Source organism: Labrus bergylta, chromosome 13 (assembly GCF_963930695.1).
Source record: "Labrus bergylta chromosome 13, fLabBer1.1, whole genome shotgun sequence".
Lineage (NCBI taxonomy): Eukaryota > Metazoa > Chordata > Actinopteri > Labriformes > Labridae > Labrus > Labrus bergylta.
Window position 1 is genome coordinate 22417263 of NC_089207.1, and position 22781 is coordinate 22440043.

The window sequence follows — 22781 nt, forward strand, 5'->3', positions numbered from 1 at the left end:
CATGGGAAGAACACAGTTTATTAGACAGCAACATATGTAGGCTACATCTTATTTTCACAGCTGAATAAATCTCCAAATACATTACAACAATGTAAACTTTTGATGTGCAGTTTTTTTTTTAAACTTGGCTTTAACAATAATCCTGGATTCTTAATGTTACAATGTCACATAGCATTCTCATATTTAAAATAAATAAATAAAAGCTCTGTTTATCATTGTCCATTTGATATAAAAAACTTTACAAACAAAACAGTGTATTCCTACAATTGGCTTAACACATTTAGTTATCTCTATTGTAACTGCTCACTGTAATGAATACTTCAACAGGATAATTTGAGAAATAATCAGTTTAGCAGCATTTTCAGTCATGTATCACAAATTTAAAATGCACTGATTGTCAAATCCATCACTTTAAGCTGCTCTTCAGCTTTATGTAGTGTAGTGCAACCAATAACAACTTAAAAAATGTATATAATTATAAGTGCAAAAAAAAGTAAATAATAAAAAACTAAGAAGGACAAGAAAGGGCTGAACTACCAAAACATTGAAGATAATTCAGCAAGATAATTAATTTTGTTAAGTGTAGGGTATTCTCCCGATGTATGTGCTAACTTCAACACAAATTACCAAAAGTAAGAGTTGTTAGGATTTTTTACATACATTTTGCTTTTCTTTTTCCAGTTTTTTTTTTTACATTTTGTGCTGTTTTCAGCATTTGTCTAAATTTTCTGTATCGCCTACAGATGGTGATGTGGAGAATACCTTGAATCCAAATAATGCAATAGTGCCATTATTGAGAATTTTCACAAACAAAAATGAAGAAAAAAAAAGATATTTATAAACAATTTCTTTTGAGCTATTCAATTCTTAGGCAGAACCATAATTATCAAACATGCCTACCTAATACAGCCAGCATACCCAAGGCTTTTATACACAGTCTGATGTGCATTAAGAGTTACCCATGAGGTACAGTTAACTTACAGTATCCTACATGCTAAGTGATCCCGTGCTGTTTTCAGGGCTGATGTTACCAAATGTGTCAAACTCAACAGTAAGGGACAATTGTAAGATAAGAGAAAAAAAATAAATGCTTTGTATAATTAATCATTCTTTATGTTCAACATACAATTTCAAAGATCTCTATTTGTTCTCCCTAGCGGCCCCTAAAGTAATAAGCTGAATGCCCGGTGTATTTTTGGACCCTACTCCCAAAAGGTTCCTAAACTAACAACCTCCATCTACACTTGACAAAAACAAACTACAGTGAAAAATAAAGTACAGAGAATACTAGTTCACATTCCAATTATGTACAGGCAGGTCAAACTAATATTGTGCTATGGGAAAAGGTCAATAGGTTTGCTCTGAAATAGTATCCCTTTTCACTCCACGGATGGATTGGGACACACAAAAAACAATTATGTAATTCATAGCAAACCAACAGTAAAAAGGAAACCAATTGCATTAGCTGTTTTTAAACTCTATGGCAGACCAACACACTGAATGTAAATCTTAGACATTATCAGTTTAACGAAGCAATAAAGGCAAAATAACCAAAATATACAGGCAACTGGCTCAGTAATTAAAATTATACAATTATGAAGGTGTAACTGTTCCTTCTTACTTGTACTAAAGGTTGTTTAAAGTTAAAGAAGAACTTAATACCCCTTGAGATGCTTTGTTGTACCACTGTCAAGTACATTTGAGTTCATTTTCAGTTCACCAAAACCAAGTTTTTCAGCACTATCTCCTGTTGTAGAAGTCTTTGCGTTTTCGCAGCTCTTCAAGCACCCGAGCCCTGAACTGGGTCCAGTCTTCATCCTGGAACTGCTGGAGGCCCAAGGCCAGATGAAGCTCTGCAGAGTGGCTTCGCAGGAAAGGATTGTACTGCCTCTCTTCTCCAATTGTGGAGGGACTCTAAAAATGAAGTGTAGGTTAAAAAGCAGTCATCCTAAAAAGTGTCTAGCTGCCACAATAACCCACTTACAGTTCATTGTAGGGTTGAACTGTTTTGAGTTATTTTTGGGCCATTTTTACCTTTATTGGAAAGACGGATGAAAATGGATGGGAAATGTTGGGAGGAGAGTGTTGGGGATAACATGCAGCAAAGGGTTGAGGTTAGATAAGAACCAACGTCTGCTTAGCTGCGGACTACAGCCTCTGTACATTGAACATAACTAGGGCTATCCAGTGCCCCAACAGAGTAAAAAGTGATTCCTGCCCATTTAAGCCATCACAGCTTTGCAACTTTATTAACTGGCTAACTTCAATTGATGAAATAATTCCGCAAAATATTTTCATCTGCACCAAATCACTCTTTAGTATTCATCTTAAATTTGTCGTTTACTGATCCAAATGTTAAAACCCTGGATCACTGGAATTTAAAAAGAACTTAAGCAAGGAGTCCAGTTGTTACATATAAAGGTAACTGATACCCTGCAAAAAACACTGGCAAAAAGACAACTGAGGCTAAGGTTCTGTTCAATCATGCCAGATAAAACAATGTTGCTTATTCTTTGTTAGATTTCACAGATGTTTGCATGTTATTCATCATGATGACAGACCTACACCCATGTGTAGAACAAAAGTCTGAGAAATGTGTATAGATACTCTCTATGGACCCTTTCCCACGTCAGCAGCTATTAAGGTTAAGGTATTTTTATTGGCCCTCTTGCATTCAAATATACATTTATTTGTTCTATAAGAGAGCCCCCTTTTTTATGGCTGCACCATTTTGTACATCTACATGCTGTTCATCTTTCAGGTAGCTTCGCAAAGAGTTAGAGAATCTTTGTTTGTGCATATCTTTTTTTTTTTACTATTCCCCTGATCTGACCGTTTAGGCTCGCGTTAAAAAACCTGGGTATCAAAACGGGCTCGGCTCAAAGCATGGGCCGGGTGACAAAATGACACCCTGAGTTCTCTAGCTGCCCAACCAAATCATTGTGCTTATTTTGTCCTTGTTGATTTGACCAATCACAAACATGCCACACTCAAAGTTTGATTGGTTTTGGTTTATATTTATCTCACAAAACAAAAAGGTTTTCAGCGGCCTCATCCCTCTCTTTGTCTCTTTCTGTCTTGGTCTCTCACTCTGTCACCATGCTACTTTTTCTGGTTGCTAAACCTCAGGACAATGCGGTTAAAGGCTGCCAACAGAGACAGACTCCGCAGTGTTGTCTGAAAGATTCTGAACTCTCTAAACTCTTTTTAAACAGGAAATACATGAGTAGACTACAAAGAAAATATACTAGATTACGGCAGATAACTTATTTTTAAAATATCAGTCCATGTAAGAATAGATAATAAGTTATATATAAGGTTTACCTCCTAAGAGGGAGGGGAAGGGTACGGCTTAAAAATTTAATAAATGATCATCTTATGTATTTTTAGATGTTACGACTATAAATTTAGATTACGTAAAACAGTGCACGTTATAGCTTAACCTAAGAACAATTACAGAGTACCCCAGTCTTGAAGTCTGGCATTAAGAGACCAGTCAACATTACTCAATGCCCCCCTAATCAAAGCAGTTTAGAACCAGGCCTGTATCAAAATCAGATTACAATACTCAATGTAACAAGCACACAATGTAGAGACAACATAATTGAATATGTTACATTCAATCATTTAGTAATTATGAAAACTTCCTATATGTCTATAATGTATAGATGGCAGATAATCACTGAACTTAACTGAGTACTTTATTCAACAGTGAACCTTTGTATATTTGTTTGTGGGGAGGTTTGCACGATTGTGATGTATCATTCTCACCGTGCACAGCTTCTGGCTTCGCTGCTGCAGCACCCACTGATATTTGTTTTCCCTGGCAACGTTGTGTGGCTCAACCTCAGCAGCAAAGAGAAGGTTGTCCTCTGCATACTCATGACCTGAGGGGGTAGCAAGGGGACACAAAACTAAATTGAAGAAGCCCATACACGTTACTTAAAAGCTCAAAATCTACAGAAGCCCAATGTAACCCTTCATAAAACTCTAGGCTTCGCATGAGTCATTGTATTCTATAGCATGTACATCTAAATACAAAATCAGGCTGAAGCATTTGAAAACCACATCAATTTGACAAAACAATGACACATTGCACTGAATCTCTGACAACTGAGAAGAGTTTTCCTACCAGGCCATAATAAAGTATCGTCACTTAAGGAGGCAACTGTGTCCAGAGATGACAGCATTGTGGAGGGATTTCCTTCAAACATCCTCCCTGAATGGAAGAAAAACATTTTTTTTCTTGAAAAAAGGCTTAAGCTACATAATTAAGATAGTCTTTAAACTATCAGGATCTTTACATGGCTCTCTCTAATTATAACATTTTAACTTTCAATACAGAATTAGAATTTTACACAGGCCAATAGTTATCTGTAGTATATATATTATCAAACAAACATTTCATTATACGTTAATTCTGTGGACCATTAGGGTGTAAAGAGATCTGAATTATGTGTGGACTAATTTCTCCTTGATACTTTAAGTATCAGTATTTAAACAACCTATTTAAGTATTTGAACTTCCTCTGTCTCTTCATTTTATTTTTTAAAGCAAGAGCTGTTGCAAACCAGATTATTAGTTACATAGTATTATTATGCTTATGCATTCAAGTCTTTTTTTTAACTTACCACATCCTGAGAGGAACACCAGGTCGCCAGAGAAGAGGCAAGGGGGCGCACCCACTGCCTGGCCATCCAGGAGATAGATCATATGTCCAACTGTGTGCCCAGGAGTGAAGAGGGCCTGAAAGTGCATACAGCCAACTGTTACTGAGTCCTTGTGAGAGAGAGGGCTGGAAAGAGAGGAAAAAGGCAAATTAACAAGAATTTAAGGTGTAGAGCTTTGGATTTCATTTATTTTTCATTAAAATGTCTTTATTTTTCTGAAGTAAAAAACAACAACAGTTACTTAGTTCATTTATATATTTATAAATGTAATATATTTTATATTTGTATGTTTTTAATCAGAAAATCAAAATATGGTTGGATTTTTTTTTTTTTTGTCAATTGGTTAGTATAGAGTATGTTCAGTCCAGGAAATAACTTGTGCAGTGTTGCTGTTAGCTTGATGCTTTGAAGTCAAAAGTTTGTGTTGTTCGCCCTTTCCCTAACTTTACACAGGGGCAGCTGTGGCTCAGTTGGTAGAATCATCGTCTCTCAACTGGAAAGTCGAGAGTACTAAAGTACAGGGCTCCTGCAGAAATGTATGAATGTGATTAGTTACCTCTGATGGTCTCACTACATAGCAACCACTGCCATCAGTGTGTGTATTATTATTCATGTGTTGTATTGTGTTCAGGGAGGGCAATTGGGAGGGCGGAAAACCTTGTTTAAGCACGGTACGGGACAACTTTGCCTAGTGTGAGTGCGCCCTTACTTACTTGTATTTCTCCCTCTCTCTGTGTCAGTGATTTAAGATTTGTGGCAATTAAACGTTTCCTTGCTTTTCATCCTTTAATGATCAATACGTACTCTTTTATGATACTTCTTCTGTGAAAAAGGGGGCCCTCTGGTGGACATCATTGCCAGTTTTATTCCCTGGGCTCCCTCTGCCTTTCACTTTAACTTTGCAAGGACTCTAGTCAGACAATCAGTCAGAAGTTCTCCTGGATGTTAGGGCTGTAACTCCTTCCCAATTGCCATCTGATGTGAAGTGTGTCTATTGCAAGTGAGTTAAAGAGTTTAGGATGTATTTTATCACTTACTAGAGTATTTGGCAATATTTGGTGTATTTTGCCTGCTAAGCTAATGGAGTCCAGGTTTAATTTTGGCTCACTGTGTGGCTACATATTAGCAGCTAACTGTGTTACTTTGTCAAAGATAAGAATATAATGTTTTCTGTGTCACTGTGTTGAGATAGTTAAATTGTTGATGTTGTTTGGCTATTTTGTTGTTGATAAGTGACTATGCCCAATGCATAAAATTGTTGCCATATCAGTTTGTTAATTATTGTATCAGGACATGCACATGGCATTTAACAGTCAGCCAATTTGTCCAGTAGAGGGCAGTGCTGCCTTACTGATGTACAAGAGTAGGATGTTTTATACTGCCCAGAAGCCGGTCATTCAATTTTTTTACTGTAATTTGCCTGTTTATACTTGTGTATACTTTAAACAGAACCACTGATTCATCAGACTAATTTAATTTGCCTATGGTGGTGATAACAAATAAACAAAGTGGAAATAAAGATGTGTGGTTTTTACCGATCACCTGCAGCAAGTTCTACACTATAGGATTCAGAATAGAAAAAACAGGAAAGCTACAGCTTTCTCCCATCTACATCTCCTTCAGCAGGGGTTGCATTATTCCCCAGGGAGTTACATTTACGTTGGGAGATGTTGATTTAATTAGACCGAATTGAGAAACTAAATATAGGTTAGAGGACACATGTATTAAACCTGCATTATGTTAGAGATTAAGCTTATTGACAAATTGAAATAGCCACTGAATGATATTTAGGCTACTTTAATATTTCAAATAGCCTTTTAAAGTGAGGTAGTCTACCACCATGAGCCCTTTTTGCCTATTAACCTTATGTTTTAAATATATTCTTATATTTCATTTTCAGCAGTTTCCAAGTCTGCTTTTCTCCAGATTGATTGTGAATAGTTTCGTTGTACAGGACCTTTGTTCTTGGAGATGTAGTTGTGGATTGTGTGTGTCTAACGTGATTCATTGACGATGATCTAGCAACTTTGGTATCTTCGGACAGATGTAAAAACTGTATGGATCCCAGTACAGGGATTGTTCATAAAAAGGTTGTAGGACTGTGAAAATTATGGAAGTTTTCTATGAGAAAAACAAAATGGCAGGTATGCAATATCCCAGACAAAACTGAGAAGTTCATCTAGCTATGATTATTGACTGTGACAATAGCAAGAGGTCTGACAGAAGAAACAGGACAGGACTCAGTACAGTCAGATTGATACAAAGGGGAAGAAGACTATGTGTAGAGTAACATACTGTGTGAGACCAGGAATGTTATCAGCAACATTTCCATAGACTCTGCATGAGTTGTGAAGCCTTTTCAACCCTTTGTTTCCCCCACTGTGATCCCTACAAACAGAAAAGAAAGCAGGGGGTCATCAGTATTGTGGATAAGGATGCAACGATAGAAGATTTTGATGATACGAAATCTAAGAAATCACGGTTACACGATTATTCTGCTTTAATACACTTCATAACATTATTAATGTATAAAATAACATTGACATTTGTTAGAAATTTGAATGCATTATTTATTGCTGCCTTTTGAAATGGAAATAACACTGATCAAATAATACAGTGAAATATAATAAATAACGATTAACAAAAATGAATGACTGAGGTGTTTTTTAAACATTTAAATATTAGTATTTTAAGCATTATCATTAAATATTATTGTAAATATAACACGAAGATTGACTTTATTGATCTCCAAGTGAAAAGTAATTGTCTTAAAATTGTAACACTAAATCGACCTGAAACAGTAAGTGTTTTAGTAATCTCTTACACTGAGTATATTACGCCAAATCTCCTCTTTGTTTAAAATAATATATTACAAAACTTACCAATGCTTGTGTGTGCAGAGGATTGCTTCTAACATCACTCCCTCTTCCTCAAGGACAGCCTGAAGAATTATGTTATCAAAACAATCACCATACAAAACAACACTTCAGCAGCATCTTATTCAAAAGACAATTGAAAAAACAAAACACATGCTGACACAGTGTGCGTTAAAGAATGTATTTACAGCCACTGAAATTCAATGACTTGAGTTACGATCATTTCTTTACAAGTAACTTTGATATTAATGTGCCTTACAATAAAAAAAATATATCTTATAGTCATTCTGTATCCATACATTCTACATCCCTTTGACAATAGATGCATTTACCTGAACTGTTTGTGGGTCTGCAGGGTCTACAACAACTGCAACACTGGAGGATGTGTCAATTATAAGATAGCTGTAGTTGTCAGACAGCACAGAGATGGGTATTATTTTGATACCTGGGGGCAGACAGAGTTACAAAAGAGACACAATTAAACCTTTCATTAAAAATGGTCGAGGTAAACATTAATTAAGTAGTAATGGTGTCTGTAGTATTCATTGCAAAGGCAGTACATTTGCACTTTGGGATAATACAAATGTCTTCTATAACCTGAACATCATGTGAAACCATGTATTCTTTTATCCAACCCAGAGGGTCGTTTAATATGGATACTTTCTGCATCTCCCCACAAAAACAACGACACATGTGAGCAGTGTTGAATGAACATTGTAAACTTTAAAATCCAGACCGCTGCCTACCATTGAAACCCATGGGCTGAGAAGTAGAATGTCCAGAAGGGTAATGTTCACGGGCTTTCTTCATTTGCCTTTTGTAGTACATGTAGCCAAGTCTAGTCTTAGTGTAGAGTGTGTACCTGTAAAACAGATCAAATGGCTTGGAAACGATGTGTGTGGTAGGGTCCGGGTATCACTGGACAATCCGTAATTCATTTGTGATCCAATACAAATTAACATTACTTATTTATTTTGTTTCAAAACAAACAAGAGAAACGTTAAACCGTCTGAAAAACACATAAAACAAATCAATATTGACCCATTGGATTGTATATTGAAAACGAGCTCTTTTGTTTTACTATTAAAGAAACACCAGGTCACTTGGTCTGTTTTTTTCCCCTGTTTCCTCATGAAAAACTGTAAAACCAGGTCCTCTTTTTGATTTTGCATACTCCTCTTTTCACTTCTCCTCCTCTCCTACTCGGACCGGACCTGTCGGCAGCCGGCAAACTGAAGTGACATGTTAAAATGTCAAAATAAAAGCCAAGAGGATCTTAATATTATGCAGCCAGAGGATCTACATAACACAATCAAGTCAGAGGACACATTAAAAAAAAAATCTAAAAACCCCAGTGGATACGATCTGTGACGACAGGTCAGGTTGTTTACAGAGGATAAACCTGCCATGGACTAAACTGCAGATAAGCCTCGGATAACTAGGATGATTTTAGTGAAATAGTCAATGTAATCCAATGTGTTCCCCACATTTGGCTTTGAAAGCAATGCAGAAACTATGGTAATGTAATAAATCAGCAGTAAATCTAACTTACATCTAGCATGTAATGTTTCTGCACTGCATATTATAGTCGGCTACTTTACCTCATAAACATAAACTATAGCCTAAGAAACTCATAACCTCATGACGTTTTCCCAGAGGTTAAGGTACACTGGATAGTGAAAGGGATTAGGAAGTTAGGAGGGACAATCTGGGTACATCCCAGTTCCCTTAATGCATCCAAGTGTCCTCCAACTTGCCTCCTCCACTTGCGTCTTAGTCCCTCCCACCACAGATGCATGGAGAGATGCAAGGAAACGAAGCAGAGGAGAGAGGAAATGAGGAGATATGTTTGAAGAGACATGAGACGTCCTTTCCTCCACAGCGTCACGTGAAGCGACGTGTTTAGTCTCTTTAAGTTACCTGATAAGTTACACCTGAAGTCTGCTTCAAACCAAAAGGACAATTTCTACTGACAAAAACATTTAATACTGAATTGTTTATGTATTATCTTTATTTGTTTTGACTAATTATTTGATAATGAACTCTGTATTTCATAACCAGATATTTTATGATGTCTTAGGAATACTGCAAATGATTTATCAAGTTCTAAATAGAGAAAAAAACGTGACATTTTTCAAACACGAAGATCACTGATGATCAGTCTGATATGAAACTTTATTAAAGTAAATAACTATGAATGTGTTTCTGACAGACGACTCGCAGGCTGTCAGCCGTTCATTCTCTATATAATAAATTAAAAAGGTTAACAGTCTGATCATGAAAAGAACATATAGGCCTACCTGTTATAATTATGAAGGCATCATTTATGATCTTTTTATTTTAACACTTCATATTAACAGACTTTTAGTTTGACAGTGAATCAAAAACAAATCAAATAAAGCAGGGAGTGATCGGTCTACACTCCATTATATTGATTTTATAGAACTTATGCTTCATATTTCCTTGTTACTCTTCATGTCAGACACTTTTTTAATCCCAGCTCATCACAGACTGAATCTTTACAAACTGACAGATGTTTATAATCTGTTTGTCTTTTTAATGTCCGTCTCTTCTTCTTTATTAAACTTTGCTCATGTTAAGAAGTTTCATTGAAGTCTGATTCGCTGCAGCGTCCAATCAATGAGTGATATTCAACAAGGGGGCGGGTCTGTCAGTAAAAACACTTCCGCAAAGTGCGCTCTCTTGTATCCTCGCTCCTCTCTCCTCTCTCCTCACTCCTCTCTCCTCCTTTTAGTTGTAAGAGCTTTACGATCCTTGTCATGGCGAGTCTAGAACTACTTCCGGTTCGGCCGAGGAGCTAGCGTTTAAAAGAACTGAGATGCAGGGTCTGGATGGTCTGAATCCACCCCCGGACGGACAAGACCGGTCGGCAGCCGGCAAGCGGAAGTGACGTGTGAATGTGTCAGAACCATAGACTGTAAATATCAGGGTCAGAACCGGTCAGAACCAAATCAAAGAGGGTCGTAATATTATGCAGGCAGAGGTTCTACATAACACAGTCAAGTCAAGGGTCAATAGACTACATAAGAAAAAGAAATCCATTCAGACAGAGTCCCGCGTTGTTTACAGGATAAACTGCAGAACCACTACATGAGACCCGGACCGACCCGGACCGACCCGGACTGTCAGACCACACACACGTCCCCGTAAAGAAACGTTTCGTCAATATTTCAAACAATACTATCGGATTCTGGAGACATTTACAAAACATAACTCAAGATAAAAAACAAAAACAAACATGCAGCGATGATTAAAAAATGTTTACAAGTTCATGTGATACTCACGCGATCCGGAACAAGGGCTTCTCTGAGCGGGCCATTATTTTAAACACCAGTTTCCCCAAAAACGTCAGACTTTTACCTTTATAACGAACACATAAATATAAGACAAGAAAAAGGGATTTGGTGACAATAAGTGTTACGATCCAGTCAGGAAGCGCCATCGCTTCCAAACGAAACGTACTGACGTTTAAGCGTCACGTTAATCCCGGAAGAATTACATCGGGCTAGTTCAAAATAATATATGCTTTTTTAAAATGGGCTATTTTCTTCCACATCGGATTAAAAAACATATGCAACCTTCAAAACACACCTCGAACAGTGGATAAAAGGAAAACCAAGTCTGTGACCACCTTTAACCTCTATTGTTGTCTTGTGTCACTTGTTTGTCTTTCTCTGTTACCTGCCTAGACACAACAGATGGAAACTGGCACTTCTGCTATAATCTGGCATTTTTACAGCTGTTCATTAATATGCACTGTCCCTAACAAATAAATCTAAAATAAAATAAAATAAAAATAAACTGTAATTTGACAATAACAAACGCCCACTATGTGAAACGTTTTTTCTTTAAAACAAACAAAAAAACATTGTTAAAGTTAAAGTTATTACCGTCATTATTCTTATTCTTTATCAATACTTTCTTTGCCTTTGTGATGTAAAATGATTAATTCCTAGCAGGAAATATGAAATGGCAAGAAAATGGGAATCACGCCAAGTTTTGTTGGATTTAAATTAGTGAAGGACAAGTGAGTCAAGGGATTAAAATGTATCACTCTTTATGTTTAGTATTTCATAAAACAATATAAATGATCTCTGATGGGGGGGGGATATTATCAGAATACTTACAGGGTGGAAAAGCATCTCAATGCCGGGAGTGGTGTTTTGTTACAGACTAAACAGATAGACTAAATGTTAGGACATAGGCTACACTCTACAGTCTTTCTTTAGTTTTATTCTATTGTCTTTTTCTTTTTCCCAGTAGGCACACGAGCCCAATATGTCTCTCGCTTTTTGCGAGACCCTACATTGGACAAAGTATTAGTTTCAGTTGGCATATCCTATTACAAGGACAAAATCACCCTCTGGTGCAAGTCTGCATACCTCCGAAGAGAAACAGAATTGGTATGTGCAGCGCTTGGTTCTTGGCTTAAGTCTGCAGGTAATATCTTTTTTCTTTCTTTTTTCGTTTTGTTAATTTTCAAAGTATAGACTAAAATTAGCCTTCAGTCTTTTGTGTAATATTTGTCCTTGATTTTCTTTTGAACATGTTGAATGTGGTGTAGACCTATTACTTGCAACTTTTTTTAGTGTAATACTAATAGCTGCTAAAGTTACAATATCTCATTTGTTCAGATTTTTTTGGACATTGATGTAATGCGCTATCTGTATTTTATTTGGGAATGTACAGTATGTATAGTAGCCTATCATAAACTTAATAAGATGACTGTGGATAACATATTGACTGTATGATACCCTTAATATTTGTCATATCCTCATGTACATAAGCTTCCAATTTACAGTACATAAACAAATACTTCCAATGTTACTGGTCTTATTTTTAAGGTCCAACTAGATCATGACGTCTACAGATGATCATCCTCCACCCTATGAGGATGCATTGCACCATCCAAAGTATGGAAACTACCCCTATCAGCTACAACATGGTTCCCCTCTTCCACCACCTCCACCTTACAGTCCCGGTCCTGGCATGTGCCCTGGTCCACCTTGCTACTGGGGCCAGGAAGGGATCCACTCGCATGCAGAGATGAGAGAAATCCCGGGTTTCTCTGCATCCAGAGCACCCAATACAATACCAACTCTGTCTACTGGAGTGACGACATCCAACCCAGGTTCTGAGCAAATGAGAAAGAGTTTTTTTTAAATCACATCCTGTATTATGTTTAGATTTAGATTAAAAGTTTATTGATATAAATTACTATTTGATATTACCAATTCTGCAGGAGATGATTACTTGAGCACTCAGTGGGAAAGCATTTCAATTCGGCATGCCTTCATAAGAAAGGTAAAGATTTGTCCTTGAGTCATGTCACATTTTGGCCAGAATAAAAGAAAATCCTGTTAATGATATCATCAAAAAATTGCTTTATTGTATGCTCAATGTAACTACTTTGTTTCATATTTGTGGGCAGATTTACTTAATTCTAGCAACACAACTAGCCATCACCTTTTCCGTTGTTGCCGTCTTTACATTTGTGTAAGTATTTTTTTCTCAAGGTCTAACATTGCATGCAACAGCTTTAAGCGCTTGATGGTGTGTTAGGAACAGTCTGCTGCTCTTAAGTGATTCCTTATGTCTGTGCTTTGATAGTGACCCAGTAAGGCTGTTTGTCATCAGATACCCTTGCATCTATTGGGCATCTTTGTGAGTTATGCTCTTCTGAAGTGCAATCAAGGAAAGAAGACATAAAATGAAAAAAACAACCACATAGAAAAGAATATCCAGTACAATGCTCTCAGTAGTTATTCCCATGACAAACATATGGTAACAATCATGTGGATTTATCTCTCCATAGTGTGGTGTATATTTTGGTTTATTGCATTCTCATTTGCTGCGAAAAGCCAAGGTAAGCATGGCTCTGGCCTCTAAAAACAGTCGGAAAAAAGTTATATTTCTGCTATTTCAATGTCATAATATAATAATTATAACCAGTTATGCTAACCCCATTGATTCATTTTCAAATATTATCACAATTTGTATTTAGGAGGCATTTCCCATGGAATCTTTTGCTGCTGGGAATATTTGTAAGTACTGTTTTTTAAAGTGTGGGTCTGCTGATTCGTTCAAAACTAAAAGCAAATTGTAAGGCTTTCAATATTACTTGAGATAAAGACTGGTATTAAAAGATGAACAAAATTTGAAAAAGGTTAAATCCTATTCTAGAATTTTCTGATACACTGTTGTCATGTTTTATCTTGCAGACGCTGGCCTTGTCTTACATGTCTGGGACAATTTCAAGGTTTGCTTTTAAGTCTAACTCAGACAAAACATCAATACAGACATACAATGTATTTTGATTATGTATTGGACACTGTGAAATACTTTTTTCTTGTTTTAATTACTATGTTCTTTTACAGTTATTATGAAACAAAAGCCGTGTTTATTGCCATGGGAATAACAGCGATAGTTTGTATGGCTGTCACAATCTTCTGCTTTCAAACCAAGGTAGATGAAGTTGTAACCTGTGTTCGTAGCCCAAAGCCTGTCAGAGGGTGTCTTTGTTGTCAGTGTAAAAGGACTCTGTTGTCTCGTATTACAATGGGGCACTGAGCTCCTTTAAATATTTACAACATTTTGGGATAAGATGTACATCCAAATTCCCTACATGATACCACTTAAGATGTTTCACTTGTTTCTCATCACAGGTGGACTTCACCTCATGCGGAGGATTTCTTTGTATAACTTCCGTTTTGTTCATGATCGTTGGGATTGTTACAGCCGTCATCCTCTCCTTTCAATATGTGAGACACTTGGGTCAAAACACTCGTAACATATTCTTTCTACTCTTGTATCTCGGTGTAAGGAACACTAGCTCAGATGGGTAGATCTGTGTGGCTGATATAACATTCAGTGGCCTCTCTTATGTCACTCACCAGGTCCCTTGGTTGCATATGCTCTACGCTTCTATTGGAGCTATTCTTCACACTTTGGTGAGTCTATAGTGACATGCATGTAAATAGTGTTTTGGTCTAAGTACAACATTATTGTTGGATAACAACAGGCATACTGATGATTGGAACACATTAGTTTTCACATTACATTGTTTGCCTCACAAATGGCATATCCCTAGTAATGATGTGTGGTGTGTAAAACCCCATTTCAACCAAAGGTCCCCAGAACTAAAAGGTTCAGGGACTTCTATTCAAGTTACTAAATGGTTCCTGTGGCCCATATAGTTGTGTGGCTGTTACAATTATAAAAAGGTACAAAACAGACTTTTCAGACTAAGCATGACTTAAAGGACAAAAAAACAAAACATAACTAAGAATACAAATAAATAGGAACGCAAACAACAGAATAGTAAGAGGTTTAATCTGGATTTAAAACAGCTAGGGTTGCAGATCTTATAGAACATTTCAAGGCTCTTAGCCTGAATGCATATGATCAAAAGCCACTTTGGGACTCTGATGAGTCAGACACAACACTTTATTTTTCCTTCGAAATATGTTGTGTTCAAACTCACAAAGTTTTCAGACCCACAAAGTGACAGATTAATGGTGCTTTACAATTGCAATATTTCTTTCTTTAAATGTGATTTATTAAATGTTCGTATAAATAAATATGCATGTTGTGCATATTAAATGTAACTCTATTTTTTGACAAAAACAGAAAAAGTTTCATTAGTTGTGGCGTTTTTTTTTGTCCATAATTCTCAGACTTTTGAAGCAAATTAACCCATTTTCTCTTTTTATGAATTAATGTTGTCCCACTTTCTCTTTAATGTTAGTTTTTAGTATACAACACCCAGCTTCTTATTGGAAATCAGAAGTTGGCCATCTCCCCTGAGGAATACATCTATGGGGCTCTCTCTCTCTACATTGAAATTGTTAACATCTTTCTCTTCATCTTACAAGTCAGTGGAGTGGCTTCTGACTAAGCCAGTGGCTGGAGCGCATTTTTGTTAACATTTAACAATTTGCAGAATATTGTTTGATTTTACACATGATGCTACACATACACAAGTCAGTCACAAATGATGTTTATTACCAGATGTAAATGTTGAAATCTGTTCCAAACCAAAACACCTGTTTAATTGAAGCATGGCAGTGAACTGAGTGTTCCACTTAACTGTGAATGTGGAGGAAAATTTGTTTTAGGAAAGTCTTTATTGGTATTTTAGTGGATCATCCTCCTGTTGTTACTTGTCCAACTGTTGTTTTTTTTTGTTTGGTTCCTCCACTATGTAAAGTATTCTTAAGTCCCTTGAAAGGAGCTATATAGATTAATTCTCTAATATTATTATTATTAGCAACTCAGAAATACATGCAGAAACCATTCAAAAAAGAAGACCAATTAATTGGACGTTCTAGAAGTAAGTTTATTTATGATAATTCCTCAAATTACTTACAAAACAGGCATACAGCGGGAGACACGAAACATTAGTTCTTATTCTCTGCTGGAAAAGTGTGGTGCTTAGATATTCATAAGAGTACTTTTAAACAGATAGATAAACAATAATTCGATCAAAAGATGTTTAAGTGCCTGCAGCTATACAAACAATTCACACAAATTCTTGCTGTATTATGTATATGTCATTTGTTGTAGTAAGACAACAATGTACACCAATCAATAAAATAATCCTACTGCTGAAACTGCTCCCATAGCCTTGATGGTTAATCATATTAGAACTTCAAATTCAAAAGTGGCACTAGCTCCTTTTCTATGTTAATTTCTGTATTGTGGATAAGTGTTGTTTCCCATCATCAACATCTGTTACTTAGTCCAGTAATTAAAGGTTTGAGCATGTGTTTGAAGGTTTATGGTGTAAGGCGCTTAGGGTCCCGTGGGAACATGGATGTTTGACGGATGTTGTGAAGGCCCAGGTAAAGCATGCAGACTCTCTCCAGGCCTGGCAGGGATGACAAGAGTAGTCATTCAAAAGAGGGGATTGTTATTTCACATGTGAAAATCTAGAGTCACATTCAGACATGTTATGATTTTATTTACAAAACAAGTGTTTCGAGGCTCTGTGGGAAGCCCCGACAGAGCCCCTGCCACAAAAAAGAAGACAGCTTTTCCTTACCAATGCCCCCACCTCCATGTGGTGGAGCTCCATAGCGGAAGGAGTCAATGTATGCCTTTATCTTCTCCAGATCTGTAAGTTAAGGAAAATGAAATTCTCTGTTGTAACTGAAACTGGTCCCCATCAGAGGGAGACAAAAATCACATCTAGATATCACTTCATATGCATGTTCCCAGTATAACTCCAGAACGTTGCTGCATTTCACAGTGAACCCCTACTTGAGGTAGAGCTGTTCATATGAGTGTGTAGAAAAATGATCATGTACTGTACATGAGCATTTTTCTACACACTCACCTGAACAGCTCTATGTCAACAAACGAAAGAAATCAGCAAGGAACATTTTTTTACATTTGAAAAAAAACCAACTTATTTCAGACAATGTGCTGTATTTTAAGCTCATACAGTTTAAGAAAAAAGGGTTTGGATAAAAAAAAGGCCAGAAAAACAACAAATGACCCTAAGCTGAACTAAAGCGAAATTTCCATAAAAGCAAAAATTTCAAATAAATATATGCAATGACACTAAAGTGATACACCTATTTAAATTATTATAGAATATGTGGTCCAACATATTTCTCTGTGTATGCTTCCTGAGTTCAGAGAAAGCAAAACAGATTGGTGGACTGCATAACGCCTGTACTTAAAATAATGTGATGTCACAAACACCAACCTACACAATAATATTGAGAAACACAAATCAATGAGACCCTAGTGTCTTTAGTTTTATGAGAAAAAAATACTGACAGAAAAATTTGAAAGCTGCTGTGACCCGATCGTTTGCCCCTGCTACCTCTTCCTTGTACTACTACGTAATAAACAATTTCCGTCCATGGCATTGACAGTCCGGTAGGTCTGTTTACTGACTGTGTGATGTAATCTCTAGCTAAAAAAAGTAACAAGGGCCTTTCAGATAGGACGCAGTGTGCGCTGCACTCGCCGCAGATAAGGGTGCAGAGCAGAAGGGGAGCACATTGTTAGTTGACCGAAACAATAGTTTGGTCAACTAACAATGTAAACAATGGAAAATAGCTACTTTTCGGATAAACAATATGTTTTTATCCGTGCACTATTCAGTAGATAGCCCTGATCTTTCTACTGCTGAGGAGGAGAAGAGAAGCACATAAGGAGAGGATTTGGGAGAGTTTAGGCTCGTCCAGGAGCTGCAGCTCTATAACTTTCACTTCACACGCACAACACATTTCTGCTGCTGTTTTTAACACACCTGGTACGCCCAAACTGTTGGACATTTTTTTTCAAACTAGAGATTCCTCTCCAACGTGCCGGCAGGTCTGTAAACTAGAGCTCAGGAAAGTGTGACACTGCTTGTTGTGATCTGATCTTCCCTCCTATTGGAGGCGCGGAGGTGACGCCAGACAGTGCTGCCCCCAAGCTAAACATCTTTTAACAAAACTTTCGACTGTCAGTCGACTATAGGCAAAATCTGATGAATTCCAAATTTGGACACCGTTTGTTGTGATTTAATCTCTCCTCCTATTGGACTTGCGGACAATACATAGACAATGAATGTTTATAAAATAAAAAAAAACTATTAGCGAACAAGTTTTTCTTTTTTTTCCTATCAATAACATTTAATAAAAGTGCAGGCTGTTAACTTGTCTACAAAAGTGCACTAAGGTGTGCAGATGGCCTAGCGGTTAGGTCACGCCCCATGGTGTAAACACAGAGCAGCATAGAACTCAAATGAATAGCTCAGCTTCGAGGATCGGCACATTGTCACCAATCCCCGATCTAGCTTTTTGTGTCTGGATCGGACCGATATCTGAATGCAGGATCGGATCGGTGCATCTCCATACTTATGGCTGGGTGGCATATATGTGCTTCAACCCAGCCAGTCTGTAGGAAGTAAACCAGCTATGGTTGAATAAAGAACATGCCCTCCAGGGAGCTATGGGGTCTAGAGGGCTTATGCATGCTAACAAAACAACCTCTTACCAATCTGATGATGGATTGCCCTTTCAGTCAGTAGCTGAGCGTCATGAACTCTTTGAGCTCCAGACAGGATCTCCTCACCCCTCATGAACATGTCATATGAGTTGGAGTATTTCTGAACAGAATCAAAAAAGAAATGAATTAATCATATGGACACGGGACCTCCGCTGTTCACATACACAGATGCAGAGAAGAGGTTCTAGAAAACATCTTTAAAAAAGTGGGATATAGAGGAGGCTAGGCTTCTCGAATGTTTTCTACATTGTGTCTTATGTTGACAACGTATTTGTGCAATTTAGACAATGTGCTGGAGTTTGCCTGCACGTATGATCATTAAAACAAGAAATTATCCAGTATTGGGTGCCTATGACTTCTATTCTTGTTGCCAAGGTAATAAAGCAATATAAATATCGTTTGATTTTTACTGGAATCATATCTTAGTTTAGAATTCTCGTATCATTACAACGCTACTGAGGAGCATGCTCAGAACACCGAGGCCAGTTTGGGGTTGACTGAGTGAATAGACCCCAGACCCCCATTATCTAGATGTGTAAGTCCGACTTTGAGAAATGAATCTTAGTGCGCTCTCAGTTGGACTTACATGCATTTTAAAAGTTCAGTTATCGTCAGGCTCACACAATTTAAAAAAAACATTTTTTTTTAACATGTTCATTGTTTGTTTGTATAAGTAAATAAAAGACTTACAGGATTGTTTGGATCAGGCATAGTGTAGAAGGGTCTTACAGCCAGTGGGTACTTATCCAGCACATAGAAGTCAGTGTCATACTAACAAAAAGAGTTGAAAAAGTTGATACAAATAATCAATAGTTTGTTAAAGCGACTTTCTGAACACACCATTACTCAAAATTAGTAAAACCCAAAATGACACACGTTGCAGTCAATGTGCAATCAAGCACATTTTTATACATGAGACATTAAATCATCATTAATCCATGTTTAACATACCTTTTCCTTGACAAGACGGCCAAGCAGTTTTTCATTGGGTGTACTACAGAAAAAAAACAGAAAGCCATGAAATAAAACAGAGAACTGTGTGTACTAATGTGTACCTGAACTGTAACTTGCCTCCAAGTAAATATGAAATACATATTCTTGGCTTTCTTTTCTGATTATGTGTATCTCAGTACTGAACAGAGAAAGTTATGCACCTGGACTTCCATTTATTTTTTAACGCATCTGTGTTAAAATTGTATTCCACACTGTCGTAAACTTGTGCAATTAACTGGTGGTTAACATGGGAGACAATCTGTATCAATAACAAAAAGAACACTTCATCATTTTCTTGTACACTTCCAAATCATTTCCAAAATGTGCTGTATATAGGTAATAGGAGAAGCAAGGGTCATCAGAGTTAGTAAGTAATAGGTTATGTGTTCTTTTTTTTTTTAAATGATCAGACAATGTGAGGGTGTTGTGCAACACGTTTGTGATGTTCTCAAACCTGAGGTCCTCCTCGTCACCCATCTCGACCCCTGCCTCATGAAGCATGGCCAAGGCTTCAGTGTACTCCAACCTTAGAGTGGGCTCCAGGAATTTGAAAGGCTCGCTTGGAAATTGCTTGTTCACAGTCTGGATTTCTGTCTGAAAGCTGATGGACATGTGTCGTTTTTAAGTATTCCCACGCACATTCTATCTATCTCAAAAAACATATGTATGGTTATATTTTTTTCTGTAGCTGTATCTATTTACATCTTTTTGTAAATAATTGGCACAATCATTAACTTTACATCAAACAATTTGAGCCAAATAAATGCCATGAAAATATTTCAGTCACTACAAAGATGCCAACCTATCAATGAGATTTACTGTTAAAATCAAAATCTTACTTGTCTCTCAGGCCCTTGAAGATCTGCACCATGGTGTCAGTTATAGACTCAATCACTTCGTGGTAATGATAGTTGAAAGCCATTTCAATATCCAGACCAACAAACTCAGTCAAGTGACGGTGGGTGTTAGAATCCTCAGCCCTAAAAACTGGAAAACATCAAGATTTGCTAGGATTGTTTCTATACATCTGTATCTTTACAAGCAGGATTGCTGAGTCAATGTTCATAACCTATAGAGTTTTATGCAAATATCACTGAATGCATAAAGTGACACAACTCAAATACAGACTGAAACATAACACAAATATTCTAATAAAAACTTAACATTTCATGCTTTGTGCTTTAACATAGCCTTTGTTACAGCTGTTTCCCCACATGAAGACCACTACAGCATTATTAAGGTAGTATCATATCAGCTGTAAAAGCAACATAAACACCTGGTATTGGGAAAAATGAATACCAATTTTCCCCTTGCTGAATTTGTGCAAGCAGGCGACAGTGCGAAGTAGATTGTTCCTTGTTGTCTTATCTTAATTGCTGCAAACAAAATCAAGAGCAGCAGTATTAAAAAATAAAAACATAAATTGCTTGAATTTGAAAATATATCTTGAACATGTAAAATACAAAAAGAAAAAGACCAGAAGCTCTCCCACTACTAGACACAGAAATTGTTCATATCACAGGTCGGAAAATACCAAAGTTTAGCTACAAAACTTACATTTGCGCCTGTCACAGACAGGTGTCCCCATGATGCCACATAATCACTACAGATTTAGTTAGTCCTGACCTGTGGAATGTTTGCTGTGAGCTCTGCACCACTGCTTTATGACTGACACAGTTATATCCCTAACAAGCATGATGAGAAGACCAGAAAAATACAGACGCATGAGGTCTGTGCAGATATGGACACCACCACACATTTCTACTGGATTATGGGTGAAAGTTGAAAAGGAATATTTTTTAATAGTTTAATACTCAATACCCACTCATTATGCCTTTTGTTACCAATAACAATACTTCAGAAGGTGTATCGCTGGCTCCATTGAATTTTTCAGTAAAATATGTAGAGTATTGCAGTACATAATATATTGTGACCCATGTATAGTGATACTAATTGTATCGTGAGGTCCTAGCCAATCGCCAGCCCTATTCTTTTTGCATACTGTATACATACAGTCTATCTAATTCTAAATGGAAGCGCTCTACCTCCTGTACCTGCTCAGGCTTCTTTCTTGCCAGAGGTGACGTTCTATGTGACAAAAACCAGTCTATACTGTTGGGGAACAGCAAGCTAAGACCACTGTCCTTGGCCTATGGCCTGGTCTACACTGTACCCAACCCCACATGCCCACTCCTACAGGTGGTGGGCCTACAGGGTGGAGGCTACTGTCTTCTCGACGAGGTTCCTGCGTGCCTATTCTGCCACTGTGCTGCTCTTTTCACTGTTTCCTGTCTGTAAACAAAAATGTGTGAGGGGACAGGTGGAATGCAGACTTACCTGGGCCAACACAGAAGACCTTATCAAAATCAGCACAAATGCACATTTGCTTGTAGAGCTGGGGAGACTGGGCCAGGTAGGCGCTGGTTTTAAAGTAAGACACTGTGAAGACATTTGCTCCACCCTCACTGGCAGCTGGAAGAGCACAAAGACTACTTTAAGAAATAAAATGAGGTACTTTACTGCAACATAGAACAAAATAACCATTAATAACAATAATAATAAAATGAGGTACTTTACTGCAACATAGAACAAAATGATCATCTAATTTTGACAGTCATCTATTATAAAACAGCAAACAGTTGCCTGTTGAATTCTTAAAGAGACCTCATAATACATTACATAAGATACCCAAGAGTTACGCAACACATCAGTGGTTCCCCATTTTAAACAGTCAAATGGCATTACATGTATTCTCACAGCATCAACAGAAGGGTGGAGAAAAAGTACAAACTGTTTACTGTCTGCACTATGGGTGTTGGCAGGAAGATGCGGTTTTTGCAAAAAGCCCACAGTGTTGATATATAAATGCCGCCAAAATAAAAGGTGCAGCATTTATGAATCTAGAACTGCTAGGCTACGTCAATGTTATTGGAGTTTTTGAAAAAGAGGAAGTTAATGGGTAACATTGGAGTGACACTTACATATTGTAAGAAAAACAAGGATCATGCATTTGGAATATAAATGGCTTTGTTTTGAATTCTTAAGATCAGATCATGTTCTACAGTTTAATGTACAGCTTACAACACACATACTTAAACTATTTTATTTATTGATTTATTTTGGGGGGCAGCTTTACATTGTTTATTCTATTTAGCTGAAAGTGGAACGTTATCAAAAGGTTGACAGTGAGGAAAAAGTATTTATCCCAACTAAT

At 37.1% G+C, this 22781-nt stretch overlaps 3 protein-coding genes across 4 annotated transcripts in view; 1 reads left to right on the forward strand and 2 right to left on the reverse strand.

Moving 5' to 3' along the window:
• Positions 1-11053, reverse strand: pnkd (PNKD metallo-beta-lactamase domain containing). The gene is made up of 9 exons (XM_020641107.3): positions 10852-11053; positions 8293-8408; positions 7879-7991; positions 7553-7611; positions 6966-7058; positions 4632-4795; positions 4133-4219; positions 3772-3887; positions 1-1914 (listed from the first exon to the last, which is right to left on the reverse strand). The coding sequence occupies exons 1-9, from the start codon at positions 11007-11009 to the stop codon at positions 1741-1743; spliced, it is 1080 nt and encodes a 359-aa protein (XP_020496763.1). The 5' UTR covers positions 11010-11053; the 3' UTR covers positions 1-1740.
• On the forward strand, positions 11036-16147 carry LOC109989363 (protein lifeguard 3-like). Of its 2 annotated transcripts, XM_029278723.2 has the most exons (13): positions 11036-11186; positions 11828-12007; positions 12412-12698; positions 12810-12871; positions 12999-13063; positions 13178-13231; positions 13383-13433; positions 13572-13611; positions 13789-13826; positions 13945-14032; positions 14233-14328; positions 14464-14517; positions 15315-16147. In XM_029278723.2, exons 3-13 carry the CDS (start codon positions 12425-12427, stop codon positions 15462-15464), a joined length of 972 nt encoding a protein of 323 aa, XP_029134556.2. In that variant the 5' UTR covers positions 11036-11186; positions 11828-12007; positions 12412-12424; the 3' UTR covers positions 15465-16147. The 2 variants fall into 2 exon arrangements, with proteins under 2 accessions (XP_029134556.2, XP_065818068.1); XM_065961996.1 differs by lacking the exon at positions 13178-13231 and having other exon boundaries at positions 11088-12007.
• dars1 (aspartyl-tRNA synthetase 1) overlaps positions 15885-22781 on the reverse strand; it is a 27794-nt gene continuing 20897 nt past the window's right edge. Inside the window, exons 11-18 of the mRNA XM_020641090.3 lie at positions 21905-22039; positions 20407-20554; positions 20022-20168; positions 19526-19568; positions 19265-19345; positions 18563-18674; positions 16611-16682; positions 15885-16436 (exon numbers count right to left, since the gene is read on the reverse strand). Coding sequence (XP_020496746.1) covers positions 16345-16436; positions 16611-16682; positions 18563-18674; positions 19265-19345; positions 19526-19568; positions 20022-20168; positions 20407-20554; positions 21905-22039 — 830 coding nt within the window. The 3' untranslated portion in view covers positions 15885-16344. The remainder of the gene's footprint in view (positions 16437-16610; positions 16683-18562; positions 18675-19264; positions 19346-19525; positions 19569-20021; positions 20169-20406; positions 20555-21904; positions 22040-22781) is intronic.